Source organism: Lepidochelys kempii, chromosome 6 (genome assembly GCF_965140265.1).
Source record: "Lepidochelys kempii isolate rLepKem1 chromosome 6, rLepKem1.hap2, whole genome shotgun sequence".
In the NCBI taxonomy this organism is placed as follows: domain Eukaryota; kingdom Metazoa; phylum Chordata; order Testudines; family Cheloniidae; genus Lepidochelys; species Lepidochelys kempii.
The window spans coordinates 31,630,448-31,645,035 of NC_133261.1; the positions used below are offsets into that span (position 1 = coordinate 31,630,448).

General features: G+C 36.5%; 1 protein-coding gene across 8 annotated transcripts in view; it reads left to right on the forward strand.

Moving 5' to 3' along the window:
• Nucleotides 1-14,588, forward strand: part of PLEKHA7 (pleckstrin homology domain containing A7) — a 276,128-nt gene that overhangs the window by 75,780 nt on the left and 185,760 nt on the right. The window contains exon 1 of one of the 8 annotated variants that reach the window (XM_073347401.1): nt 6,587-6,669. The exons of the other annotated variants lie outside the window; for them this stretch is intronic. Coding sequence (XP_073203502.1) covers nt 6,614-6,669 — 56 coding nt within the window. The 5' untranslated portion in view covers nt 6,587-6,613. Of the gene's footprint in view, nt 1-6,586; nt 6,670-14,588 lie in introns of those variants that run through there. 8 annotated transcript variants of the gene reach the window in all.

The window sequence follows — 14,588 nt, forward strand, 5'->3', positions numbered from 1 at the left end:
GCGAACCCAAATGGTAGATATACCCAGAGCTACTTCTGAGAGAGATGCCAGTGGTTTGACCACATGTAATTAGTATGCTTTGTTAGCTACTGCATGTTTGTGCTAGACATACTTTTTAAAATAACTACACTTGTTTTATTTAATTTGTCTAACTATACATACTTTTGTATCCCATATCATCAATCTCTGCAGAAGATGATATTGCTGTCTGAGATTAGAGTTGATCCTAATCTAGTCTACTCTCTCTAAGAATGAGGAATTAATTGCTTTGCACTGAGTGGCTTGTACTTTGTTTTATAACTGACGTAATTCCTTTAGGATGTATCCATTATCAAAAACTGAGAATGAGGGATTAGGTGATTTTTTCCCATTGTTTTTGGTAGATGTTTCAATGTGAAAGAGATTTAACCGTTAGACTTTGACAGTACCAAAAGCATGACCTACATTTTGTGTTTTGGTGATGGCTTTTAGGGGAGGGGAAGTTGCCTTCCATTCTGCAAGCCCTACTGGAATGGAGAATCAAGTAATAAGTTGCTGAAGTTATAAGGATTCAGACTACTTGTATTCCAAGTACTTGCTTCCCTTAATGATGGCATTGAGTCTAAGCAATTATAAATGTTTGGTTTTGTTGGCTTTTGCCATGTTTAGTGAAGTTGATGCTTCCATGTTAATTTTTGTTACAAAGTTTAACGTTATTTTTTTATCTGAGCGTTTCCTCTGGTTTCTTGTTTGGGGAAGATTTGCTTTAGCAGATTTTTTTTAAAAATCTAGTTAGCTAATAGGAGTTAGGGCTTTTGACCAATCTAGATATTGCACATTTTATATAAGAAAACTGGTCTGTGATCTATTATGCAAGTGTATATGTACCATAATTTAGGTCCCTATTTAATTTTCCTTTCTCTCACAAAACTACTTTGGATTTTTGTGGGAAAAACTAGTGCTGAATAAGGCCCCCACGAACATTAAAAATTGATAGTAAATTTCTTTGCGTAAAATACCCTTCCATACAGAGGATTCAGACAACGTTTAGAAGTTGCTTGAAAGGTTTATATGGCACTTTACATGGTGTCCAGGACTTTGCGTGGCAAAATTTATATATGTATGTGTATATGTATGCTTTTTAATTTTCTATATAGAAGCTACGTTGGAAGTGCACAAAAGCAAAATATCAAAGGCAGTAAAAACCTACCTTTTCTTTTCCTTAATGTATACTTTAAACTAAGCTTTCTTTTAAAAACTTGATGGCTTATTAGGGCTGTCAAGTGATTAAAAAATTAATCACGATTAATCACACTATTAATAATATAATACAATTTATTGAAATATTTTTTGATGTTTTGTACATTTCCAAATATATTGATTTCAATTACAACACAGAATACAGTGCTCCCTTTATATTTATTTTTGATTACAAATATTTGTGCTGAAAAAAACAAAAGAAATAGTATTTTTCAATTCATCTCATACAAGTACTGTAATGCACTCTCTTTATCATGAAAATTGAACATACAAATGTAGAATTATGTACAAAAAATAAGTGCCTTTAAAAATAAAACTATGTAAAACTTTATAGCTTATAAGTCCACTCAGTCCTACTTCTAATTCAGCCAGTCACTCAGAGAAACAAGTTTGTTTACATTTGCAGAAGATAATGGGGCCTGCTTCTTGTTTACAATGTCACCTGAAAGTGACATCAGGTGTTTGCATGGCACTGTTTTAGCTGGCGTTGCAAGATATTTACGTGCCAGATGTGCTAAAGATTCATATGTCCCTTCATCTTCAACCACCATTCCAGAGGATGATGTGTCCATGCTGATGTCGGGTTCTGCTCAATAACTATCCAAAGCAATGTGGATCAACGCATGTTCATTTTCATCATCTAAGTCAGATGCCGCCATATGGTTTGGGTTCTGTAGTTTCTGCATCGGAGTGTTGCTCTTTTAAGACTTCTGAAAGCATGCTCCACACCTCATCCCTGTCAGATTTTGGAAGGCGCTTTAGATTCTGAAACCTTGGGTTGAGTGCAGTAGTTACCTTTAGAAATCTCACATTGGTACCTTCTTTGCCTTTTGTCAAATCTTCAGTGAAAGTGTTCTTAAAAAGAACATGTGCTGGGTCATCATCTGAGACTGCTATAACATGATATATATGGCAGAATGCCAGTAAAACAGAGCAGGAGAGGTACTATTCTCCTGCAAGGAGTTCAGTCAAAATTTAATTAAAGTATTATTTTTTGAACGTGCGTCATCAGCATGGAAGCATGTCCTCTGGAATGGTGACCGAAGCATGAAGGGGCTTATGAACGTTTAGCATATCTAGCACGTAAATACCTTGCAGTGCTGGCTACAAAAGTGCCATGTGACTGCCTGTTCTCACTTTCAGGTGACATTGTAAACAAGAAGCCAGCAGCATTATCTCGGGTAAATGTAAACAAATTTGTTTGTCTTAGCGATTGGCTGAACAAAGAGTAGAACTGAGTGGACTTGTAGGCTATAGAGTTTTATATTGTTTTGTTTTTGAGTGCAGTTATGTAACACAAAAAAAATCTACATTTGTAAGTTGTACGTTTTGTGATAAAGAGATTGCATTACAATACTTGTATGAGGTGAATTGAAAAATATTATTTCTTTTGTTTATCATATTTACAGTGCAAATATTTGTAATAAAAATAATAATATAAAGTGAGCACTGTACACTTTATTCTGTGTTGTAATTTAAATCAATATATTTGAAAATGAGGAAAAACATCCAAAAAGGTTTAATAAATTTCTATTGGTATTCTATTGTTCAACAGTGTGATTAAAACTGGGATTAATTGTGATTAATTTTTTTAACCGTGATTCATTTTTTTTAGTTAATCACATGAGTTAACTGCAGTTAATCGACAGTCGTATTTTTTATTAGAAAAAAGAGAGGACTTCTCAGCTGAGTGATTGTTTTGGTAAGTTTAATGATAGAGTAAATTTTTACTTATGTGTTAGAATCTCCTAAAGACAAAAGTTATAATGGAAACTTCAACTCATCCTAACTATCACAGTAGGAACAACTGCTTTAAAACCAAATGAAATTACCACTTGTACTTTTCTCAATAGTCTGAGGTTATAGAGAATGTTAACTAATCTTCAGTCTATTGTATAATCCTCAAAATAACAGGCTTTAATGTTCTTGGAAATGACAAAATGCATTCAGTTATTGGAATTGCAGTATATGTGAGAAGATAGTTCTTTGCTCTTTATAATTGTTTATATTGCTGAAGCTGAAAATATGTCTATTTTCAGTTTTAACACTTACGTTCTACATTTGCAGTATAAGCCTGATACTTGTATTTTTTCCATTTTAGAGCATCACCTAGTTTTGTGGATTGCATATTGTGCACTCAGATGCTATGGTTATGATTCCCTACATTCTTTCATGTGAAATATTATACGTCAATCAAGTGGTTTCTGTTGGAATTTCTGATAAAGTTAGTATAACCAAACACATTGTTTCCTTTTCAAATATTCCTTGATTATCTGGTAATTTTCTTTGAAGTGTAATACAAGAGCTGTGTAGGTTTTGCATAATCTAAGTCTGAGCTTGGTTTATGAATCACTGGGACAACTTTTCTCTTGAGAAAAAAATAAGGATCCCAAGGACACTTTTAATGAGGGATCTAGCATTTTGTGTAATTGTAATTTTCAGGCAGTATTGTAGGGTGCTTATCAAACCTTTCCTCTTTGAAAGCATGATTAAAAAAATACTATAAAAAAATAAGGGTAGTTACTTTGATAATGAGAACGCCCAGAATTATGGTAGTAAGGATTTTTAAACATAGGCAAATAAATGAAAAACAGGAGTTTTAGAAGGGATATAAACTTTTTCACCAGGACATACGCCAACCTCTAACTAAGGGAGTTAAGAAGAAATTTTCCCAGTAGACCTGTTAAATATTTTCCCACTTCAGGGTTTCTTATACTTCCTCTGCAGCATCTGGTACTGACTACTGTTGCAGAGAGCCTGCTGGACTAGATGGAGCTTTGGTCTGATCAAGTAGGACAATTCCTAAGTTTCTAAAATACTAGATGTCAGGGATGGCAGCATAGGGTTGAGAGTAGCAGAGAAATTAAAGAGGTTGATAGAGTAGAGATCACAAAATTGATGGGGTGTCAGAGAATGAGAGATGTTGAAGGAGAGTGAATAGTGGCAATAAAGGGAATTCAGAGACACTGGAAAGAAAAGAGACTGGTCGGTTCAGTGTTCATAATAGTATGTGGAGGAGGCAGTCTGCATCCAGTAGGGATATTAATGAAAAGAAGCAATACCTAGCAGACTCACTTGGGTAGTTGTGGGGAAGTTTCTTGGATGTCTATTAAGTTACTATTCCTATGGTTCCACCTTTATCCAATACCAGCTACAGAGACTAATAAGTATGTAGTTGTATCTTCTCTAGCTTCAAGAAAGAGCTTCATCACTTCTTCCCTCTCCAGAGCTTCCCAAACATCACCTGTGTGAAATGGACAGGATTCTTGATAGTTTTACCACAGCACACGATGTGTTTGTAGTTTTGGGAGAGTTTATGATCTTATGGACATTTGTTTTACTTTTTATGATATTGGTATATACATCCAGAGCACTGGGTTCATTAAATACAAATGTAAATAAAATACTTGATGTTTTCAGGGTTTAGAAACAGTGCATAATGTTTCCTGTGACTTTCAGTATTTCATTTTATGTAGAAGTATATTGGTCAAAAATGCACATCTGAAGTGGTGCAACTTGTTTCTGACCTAGCTGTAAAGCTTGTTTTTATCTGTCTAGTTGTTTCCTAATCTGAATATGTCCTTAGGAAAAATAAGTAGACATATTTTTTGATGGACCATCATATCATTGTGATGTCAAAGCAGAAAATAAGTTATGATGTTATGATTCCAACTCAAAATACAAAATGCTAGAGGAACGTGGTGCCCACAGTTGATGAGGTTTTTACCTTGTAAGCTCCTGCAACTAGATGTAATGTCATATAAAAAATATTTGTTGTACAGTGTGGCCCATTGCTTCTCATTACAGTAAGAACATGCTATATGCTGGTAGGTTTGGATAATAACACTTAGTATTTATATAGGGCTTTATATTTTCAAAGCACATTACTAACCTAAATCCTCACAACTCCCCCATCAGGTAAGTTAGGAATCACAGAATCATTTCTAAGCATGTGTGTGTTTGTGTGTGTGTGCGTATATATATATATATATATATATATATAAGTATATATATACTTTATGATAAATTAAGTTTTTCCTGTTCTCATGAGTGAGCAGAAAAAGCAAGAAAAATGTTTGCCAGGATTTCCAGGTCAACTAGTGCAAGGTGGCATTTGTTTAGTCATCATCTATTGCATTTACTTTCATTAAGTTGAATATACTTTACATAAAATTAAAATACCTGACTTAAAAAAATTAAAACATTCTTTGACTTTTGAGAAATTATCAGGAAACTTTTAGAAACTGAACAGCTTGGTACTACATTTCCCCCCCCCCCCATACAAGCAGACATCTCATTGACTGTGTGAGGAGCTGGGTGCATTTTAAACATGATTTGAAATAAGATATGTCAAGTTTATATGAAATTGGTTTACCATTTTACATATGCAAAGTTAATGCGACTAATTTCAATAAGATTGGGAAATAAAGTTTCTAAAAAGATTTCGTTTCAGTGGTGCCACCAGGGTGAAAGTAAAATGCAGCTCTTACTGGTATGGGATCGCTCTGGCCCCCCCCCCAGGAAGAGCCTCAGGTGGAAGCCTCAGCTTCCCCCAGCCAGTCCATCTGTGCTCCCTGGCCTGTGCCACCCAGGGCTCCAGCTGCGATTTAAAGGGCCCGGAGCTCCGGTTGGTGACTGGAGCCCTGGGCCATTTTAAATCACGGCCCTGGGGCAGCTACTTCTTCACCCCCCGACTGTCGGTGGCCGGGGGTGCAAAAGGGGCAGGGACATTAAAGCGCTGCCCCTTTTGCACCCCCCTCCCCATTGGCAGCCCTGCTGGCAGGGACCCAGTGGGGCCTCCAATCGGGGCGCAAAAGGGGAAGCAAAGTAAAAGTCAGTGGTAGGGGCCGGTACTGGCAGTTACCTTTTACCGGTATGCCGTACCAGCTCCTACCCTGTTACTTTCACCCCTGGGTGCCACCTTCTTGGGTGGACACGCTTAAGTCAATGTAATGGCTCATATCAATTTAACTTATTTTGGTAACAAGCTCAATCTCTACAGCTCCTTCTTAAACCAATTTAGGGTCGCACCAGTTTAAATCAGTTTAGAAACCAATTTAGTTAAAGTGGTGCAATTTTTGTCTGTAGACAAGATTCAAGGGGAGAAAAACAGTCGTGTGAAATGTGGATGCTTTTTTCCAGTGATAGTGGGATGAGGCATTAGAAATTCAGAGAAATCAGCAGTTCTGTCTTAACCTGCAAGTAGACTTGAATCCTTAACCCCAAACTGAAAAAATTTGAGCAGTTAAAAAAAAAAAAGAGAGAGAGAAATTGAGCTTTGTCCTTTTAATGACTGTGCTTCACTGCCAAATACTTATTAGTGTGTGCTTGTGGTTTGCTGACAGTGTGAGTGGTCAGTGACTGACTGAAGCTGATGGTTGCAGTAGTTGCTTCTAAACAGCAGATACTGTTACAAGTAAACAATTATAGGTATGTATTTTGTCACCACATCATTATTCGTCTTTTCTTTGGACAGCTGGAAGTTGTTGGCTGAGACACACTATCAAATTTGGTGTATTCTGTATTTTAGTAGATTTCTGAGAAACCTATTCTGCTATTCAAAACTACAAGAAAAATTTTATACTGCCCTGTATTAATACTCTGTCAATTCTTTTAATTGAGTTACTAGGACTCTTACTTATATCTTGAAATGTAAGCTGTTTATTTAATGTTATGTTTTTATAAGTCTGTTTTGTTATGGGAATATCTGTTTTGAAATTTATGTTTTCTTATCTTCAGCAATTAGAACAGCTCATGAAGGATATTTTTGGCATGTACCGTTAACGCTGCTGGCTTCTTACATCAGTTATATTCCAGGCTTGTTAAAGTTTTTGGAGACGGGAAGGCTTGGGATTTGTCATGGTGGAGTTTGCTGTGAGGTTGATTGTAGTCCTTTTAGAATTAATATTTTTGCTATTTCCTTTTGTGAAAGTGTGTAAATATTAAATTAGGTATTGTTTTGTAAAAGTAATTGGGGAAAAGGGAGACAGAAGAAATTAAAATGCCTTATGGAATAATTGGATTCATCCAGTGATCTGAAGCTCAGGTACAAAGCTCAATGAAGTTATAAATGCTGCCAGGGAATTAGTTTAGTTATTTCTTATAATTTATCAAACATAGTATTCTCCATATTTGTACATGTGTCCTTTCCTTTCTACTATTGGCTTTTTCAGAATATCTTATACAGCTTACTTTTTTTAATTCATGTGAGATGACATGAGATTTTTCAGTTGCTGTAAGTATGAATCATAGAGTCCTTATGCTTGAGAGGATGCTTCTGACTATATTTAGGTCATGTTTTTATAAAAAAAGACAATATATTATTCCAGAGGAGAGAGATTTCCCGCATCATTGAAACACTTTTTCTTACAGTAGTACTTTGGAAAGATTATAACTTTTCGGTTTCCAGGAATATCTCTGGGTTTTGCTGCTCCAGACTTTTTACATTCTAAAAAAATGTTTAGTAGTATGCCCATAGTTAAATATATGTGACAAAACACGTTTTATGTTGTCAATTATTTATTAATTACAGGATTGATTTGTAGCCCATTTAAAGGGGTGACTTATCTTATAAGACACAAACTATTTTAGTATAATAGAATTTTAAAGGATACCAAAGCATTACTTGGGCAATTAGTTGGTGTATTCTTTTCTCTCAGATCAAAGAAATATGACAAAGAATACACCAGAAATAATTATAAATTCAGTTCTTAAAGCAGCACAGAATGCAATGGTTAAACAATAGTAAAGGCTTTTCAGGATGAGTCCTGAAATTTTTGATATTTTGGTGAATAAGATAGATTTAACTCAATTTCCATTTGTGTGCAAAACCACTGTTATCTCATGTTCAGTTTTATCTATTAAATTAGAATGTTTGATTATGTCATTTAAAGTTCTAAGAATAAGAACATGGAACAAATGTAAGCATCATAAATGCAGCCACTTGAGTGTTTAATTAAGAAAAGAAAAATTTTCCTCAGAAAAAGTGAGATGAGGAACTCTTAGTCAAAACTATGTGTGCTGTTTTATAGTCTTGAAAGCACAAGAAAAGAGAGAGAGGAAAAAACCCCCAAACAAACAAACTCCTGACAGGCCAAGTCCATCTTAGAGTAAATTTTATTGACTTCAATGGATTTACACTGTGGATGAGTTTGTTCCATTGCTTTTAATGTTCAAATTATAATAGGTTCAGATTACTGTAAACAAAGACTATACACAACTTTAAATATAGGTGTTCTTAAAATACTTGTCTTTCTAGGGATTCATTTAATAACTCTCCTTTTATCTGAGATTTATTTTCTTCATCCTCAAAATGACCTTCAGCCTATTCTTGTATGCCTGAGTCAAACAGTGGCAAGACTAAAAATATTTTATCAAGAATATTTCAGATTGTTTGTAGAAGGGACGTTAACTGAATGTCAGCCAGCTCTGTTTAGAAAGTCTTAATAAGGAAAGATTATTTTGAAAGCACTCTCATTATCACTGCATTGACTTTGAGTTTATTTGTAAGCCTTATCTTTTCCATTACTCCTGTTCTAAGAGGTATCCAAATACAACATTTAAAATGTTAAAATTTAAAAGCAGAATGAGTGAATTTTGATCTTAAAACAGTAAACCTCTTCCATAACTATCCAGATATACTATACATTACAGCATAATTTAAAATAAATTATATATGAGATAATGTTATAACTGTCTTCAACATGTACAAGTCTGATGATGTAGCTCTTATCAGGGTCCTTAACACAAAACACTGCCTTCTAGAAGTAATAAGATATATGTAAGAATACAGGTCTCTTGAGAAGATTGCCTTTCAGGTTTTCTGGGAGGTAAAAAATAGACTTCAGCTTTCCCAAATTACAGCCACATCACGTACATATTATGTATAATGAAATGCATTTAGAGGGGCAGGAATATATGTACAGTAAACAAAGTATAGTTTGGAAACTTAATGTAGTCTTAGGTTGTGTTGAGATATTAAAGGCATTATTAGTTAATATTGCAGTGTGTGAAAGCAAAGACATAGGTACTTTCTGGTAGTTCAGATATCTGTAACCTTAATCTAGAATAATCAATATATATATATATGACCTGTATAAATAGTCCTCATATAGCATAAAGCAGATCAGTCCAATTTCAAGCTGTGCTTGTTTGTATTTGCAAGGGTGTTGGGTGTTATGTTGCCCAAACTCAAAGACTAAAACATGTTTTTTTAGTTCAGATAATTTATTTCAGATTTTAAAAAAATGAATAAATGAAAATACTTTGAGGAGAGGCAACAGTGCCGTGATGCCATATTTTTTACAATGCCTCCACAATGGGACTCCTGTTCTGGGGCCCACCAAAATATATAGGATAAAAATGGTATGGAGTTTGATTCTTTTGCCTGTATTCATTCTGGGCCTCTCCAAATTCTGCTGAAGTCTGTAGTCCTAACTTTTCAAACTTGGGCATATTTTTAGCAACCAAATCCTGCTTTTTGAATGCTGAAATGGGCGCTTACATGCTTAAAATAAATATTGGGGGTTCTTAAATGCCAAAAATGCAGATTTGCACCTCTGAAGGTATTGACATTTAAAAGCTGCAGTTGTAAATATGTAAATTATTATCAAGTTGAAACCAATATGGCAGGTTTTCTTTGAACTCCTAAATGTAAGGTATTACTGAAACTACATCTCCACAAGAAGTATAAGACTGTTAACTCAGCTCTTGTTGAATCTCCTTCCATGCTTGGAGACTCATACACATATATGTGACATTCCCCAGGGAACAATCTGGACTGTTGAACATACTGCTCTTAATTCTCTATCCTGGTGTGTCTTTTACACTGCTTTGTTTTCAGAACATCCATTCCTGGTCTGCTCCCACAGCCTTTAGTATGCAGATTCACTCCCAGTCAAATAAGTGAGCACTCTGACCAGTAACTTACGAATTTCCAACAGGGCAACAAATGGAGTTTCCCTCACACTTTAATCCAAACTCACTGATTAAGATAAAGCAATAAGATATGTTTATTAACTACAGAAAGACAGATTTTAAATGATTACAAGTGGTGATACATTAAAGTCCAGATTGATTACAGAAGAAAATCAAGGGTAAAACGCAAGCTAATACCTAACTTAACATGCTAAGCAAAAGGTTTTGTCTCACCATACACTCTGGTAAATTTCAGAGGCTGGATCTCCTTTCAGCCTGTGACCCCTTCCCCCTTAGCTCAGTTTTTTGAGAGGAGTTGATGTCATGAGCAGAGAGAAAGAAGAGAGAGGTGAAGTGGAGGCCACTGTCTCTATATATTTAATCCATTTGCACCTCTTTGAGGGTTACCCCCAGATGGGGTGCAGGCAACAAGTAGTCTCTTGTGCATGTGAGGGTTGAACCATCCCTATGATGAAATGTAAATGTATTGTTTACAGCTTCCCGTTGCTGGAGAATGCTGCTCCATTGCTGGAGAATGGCTGCTTAAGCCTGTGATAGCTCTTTAACACCTGGCTGGAGTGCCAGTGAGTCTTTGTCTGTGGAAAAACTTGTTTGGGCCTGCTTTACTTAATCTTGGAGCATGTTATAACAATGTTATACAGTAGAATCTTGTAACTTTACAATCAATACTGATACACATTTTACCAGGGCAACAATGTTCATCAGATTATGACATTTCAAGATGCCTCACAAGGCACACTTTTACAAGAATAGGATACATTTTGTACAAAGTGGTGACCATAATAGTATATACCATCAGAATGAATAATCCTATTAACTGCCTGCATGTAAGAGAATAGAATCCTATAACAAAACCCCCCGAACATTGTATGGATCAGTAACTGAAAGGAGAGAAATCAGAGGTGCAACCTTACAGTCCTCCCGTCCACCTCTGTACCCATTGTATTATAGTCATGTACTGTTTTCATCCATGTCTTCTCCCTTTTCTTTGCTCCCATACCTTCTCTTCATTTAGAGGCTGTTGTTTCTCCTTTCCTGTTGACATTATGCTTACCTGAAAGCAAAAACAGTGTGAGGTCACGTTGTCAGTCATAGCTTGCTCTGCCATTAACTTGTGATGTGAGCTGTCAAGTTACTTCAGGTATGTCAGTAAAGATTCGGCTTCTTTGGTGCTGTCAATGGTCTAAGCTCCTCTATAGACCAGGTGTAGGTGTATTAACATTGTGTCATCAAATCCTGTTCACAGCCTGACATTCACCTCTCTGATCCGAGTTTCCATTTGTAAAATGAGGACAATACAATATTTGCTTACTTGTTTGCAAGCCTTTTTAAGATCCTCAGCTGAAAGTTGTTATAAATGTGTGTGTATTTGTGATACTTTCTCATGGTGCCCAAAACCATAAGTCATCATGTAACCCCCATGCTTCAGCGAGAAAGAGATTTGCTGGTGCTAACCTGGGAGACAGCTCCCTGTCACCCCCGGCTGTTAGCTACTCCAGACAACCTTCTCAGGACTCTGCCAGCTCTTACTTTTCCTTGTAGGTTAACACTCTGTGTACTCCAGTTCCTGAACGTCTCAGGAGCATCCCCCTGTAATATCCATCCTTTGGCACTGGACACTTAGAGAAATTACCAAGTTCACTGTCTACAAAGAGACAGTGTACACACCAGCCTGTTTGGTTCAGCTGATTCAGTTAATATTACAACACTGAGATAAATTTATAATAAAAGCATGAATATATTTATTAATAAAGAACAGTGATTTAAGGGATACTGAGTAGGGATAGTGGAAACAGAATTGGTTATAAATAAAACAAAAGTGTAACATGCTTCTAAGAGACTAAGCATAACTTTAGCAGGCTGGAGCAACCTGCGCAAACAGTTTCTCACTTGCAGTCCTTTTGCAAGCTTTCTGATTTTCAGTCAAATTAGGATCCACATTTTTCATGAATCACTCCCCTCTGCCAAGAGTGTTCCTCAGCAAAATTTGATGTGATACCTTAAAAGACACAGTTTATAGATGAATACTATGACAGCAATGTGTTAGGTGTAGTGGTTTCTCAGGCCTGGTAGGAGTTGCTGATGTAGAGTAATGAACCACCAATGAAACTCTCTGTCTCAGTATTGCATGATTAGTCATTTTTCCACTTGAGTGAGCAGATAAAGATTGCAAGGAAAATGGGTTTACCCATGTTTAGCAATGGCAAAAATGTTTTTGTCCTTACCATTTGCATATGTGCTTTTCATCCTCTTAATGGTACAGAAGAACATCATCTAAGAAATCTGCAAAGAAGCAGTCACAGCAGGATTTAAAACTCTAAGGACTGATTATGCAAACCTTTACGCATGTAAAGACCACCTACATAGGTAATGGTTTCCAGGGCTGGATCATTAATGCCTTTGTTTGAGATACTCTACGACTGGAATTAATAATACCATTCCTGCCAATTGTGAAAGCGAACTTACTTTAAATGGTTTTTATGATAAAGGCAATCACTTGAACAGACAGGATCCACTTAGTAAAACTATATAATTTTTTATTCCCAAGATTGGGATGGGTTTCAAATAAAATGGATTTTATGAAGTCAAGAGAATTTGATTTGTAACTACATCAGATACTATGCCTTTTAAACAAGATTATTTTTATCAAGTAGAGGATCAGTTTAGCAGGAATATGGAAATTGCCATTGCCATTCTGGATCAGACACTTAATTCATCTAGTCCAGTATCCCATCTCCAACAGTAACTAGCATGAGATGTCTCCAAGGAAGGGACAGTTGAGCACCACAATAGGCAGATGTGGAATAATCTGCTTCTCAAGTGAGTCTCCTCTAACTCCTACTTGTTGTAGATCTTGGGCGCTGAAGCATGAGAATTTATATCCCATGAAGTTTTTTTGGTTTTTAATATTTTCTGTGATAGCTTCTGGATATTCTTGATGTCCACACAAATGTCCAATTCCTCTTTGAATCTTGATGAGTTCTGGGCTTCAAATATTGTGATGGGTTCCCCCTAAGATACCACCTGGAACTGGGGTACTACTAGCCCTCTGACTCACCAGCCTGGGCTCCCTCTCACAGTGTGGTGTTGTGACAAGCTGTAGATTGCTCCCGGTCTTACACTCCCATCAGCATTCACATAGGCAGGGACACACAGCTGCAGTTACATGCAGGCACCGACCAGCCACTGCATGAACCAACAATAAGGAGGCTACAGCCAAGATAACCCCCAGTTCCCCAGGCATGCACCTCTCACTGGAGTATAAACCCAAAATTATACTGTCTTGCACTACACAGGGATCTGTACAGTATAAGCTCATAAATAGTTCACCTCTCCCTCAGTGTGGAGGAATATACAACAAGCATGGTATTAACCAAGCTGAGATTTTCCCCAGACACATCAGTCAAAGGCACACAAGTTTAGATAAAGCAAAAAACAAGTTTATTAACTACCAAAAGATAGATTTTAAGTGATTATAAGTGATAGCAAACTGATCAAAGCAGATTACCTAGTAAATAAACAAAATCACAAACTAAACCGCAAGCTAAGTAAAATACTAGAAAGATTGGATATGAATATGCAGTTTCGCACCCGGGCTGATGATACAGGCAGTCCACTAGGTTTCCATACACAGGATAGAAATCCTTCCAGCCTAGGACAAGCACTTCCCCCAGTTCAGTGTTTGTTCCTTAGGTGTTTCCAGGAGTTCTCTTGTGTGGGGAGTGATGCCCCAGATGATGTTACACCTCACCTTATATAGCTTTAACATATGGTGGGAATCCTTTTGTTTCAAAAACAATTCCCATCCAGTATGTGGAAAAAGACAGGAATCAAAATGGGGTTAAGTGTCATGTGATCTGGTCACATGCCCTTGCTGAGTCATAGCAGCCATTACTTACAGGCTGTCTAGAGTGTTTGCAGGAAGGCTCACCGGGTGGGGGATAAGCTTCTTCTAAGGCCTGTTGTTTTTCCTAATGCCCCATTACCCTGCATAGGCCCTTCAAAATCGGCTGTCTAGGCTTGAAAAATTTGGCCTTGTGGGTGTCACCCAGGTATAATCGCATTTGAAATACAGATACATAGTCAGCATTCATAACTTCAGATACAAAAATGCTACATGCACACAAATAGGCTAATCATATTTCAGCAAATCATAACTTTTCCAATGACAACTTACATGACCCATCTTATACATAACGCACCATAATTATGTCATAATCATATCATAATCATACCCCCAAGATGAATATGGGGTGTAGTGTCACAAATATAGCCTCTGACAAATGGGTTTCACAGTCTAATTATGCACTGTGTGAGAAAGTATTTCCTTTGATCAGTTTTGAATTTTCTGTCTTTCAGTTTCATTCAATGTCCCTGAAGTCTTGTATTTTTGAGACAGGAGAATAGAAGTT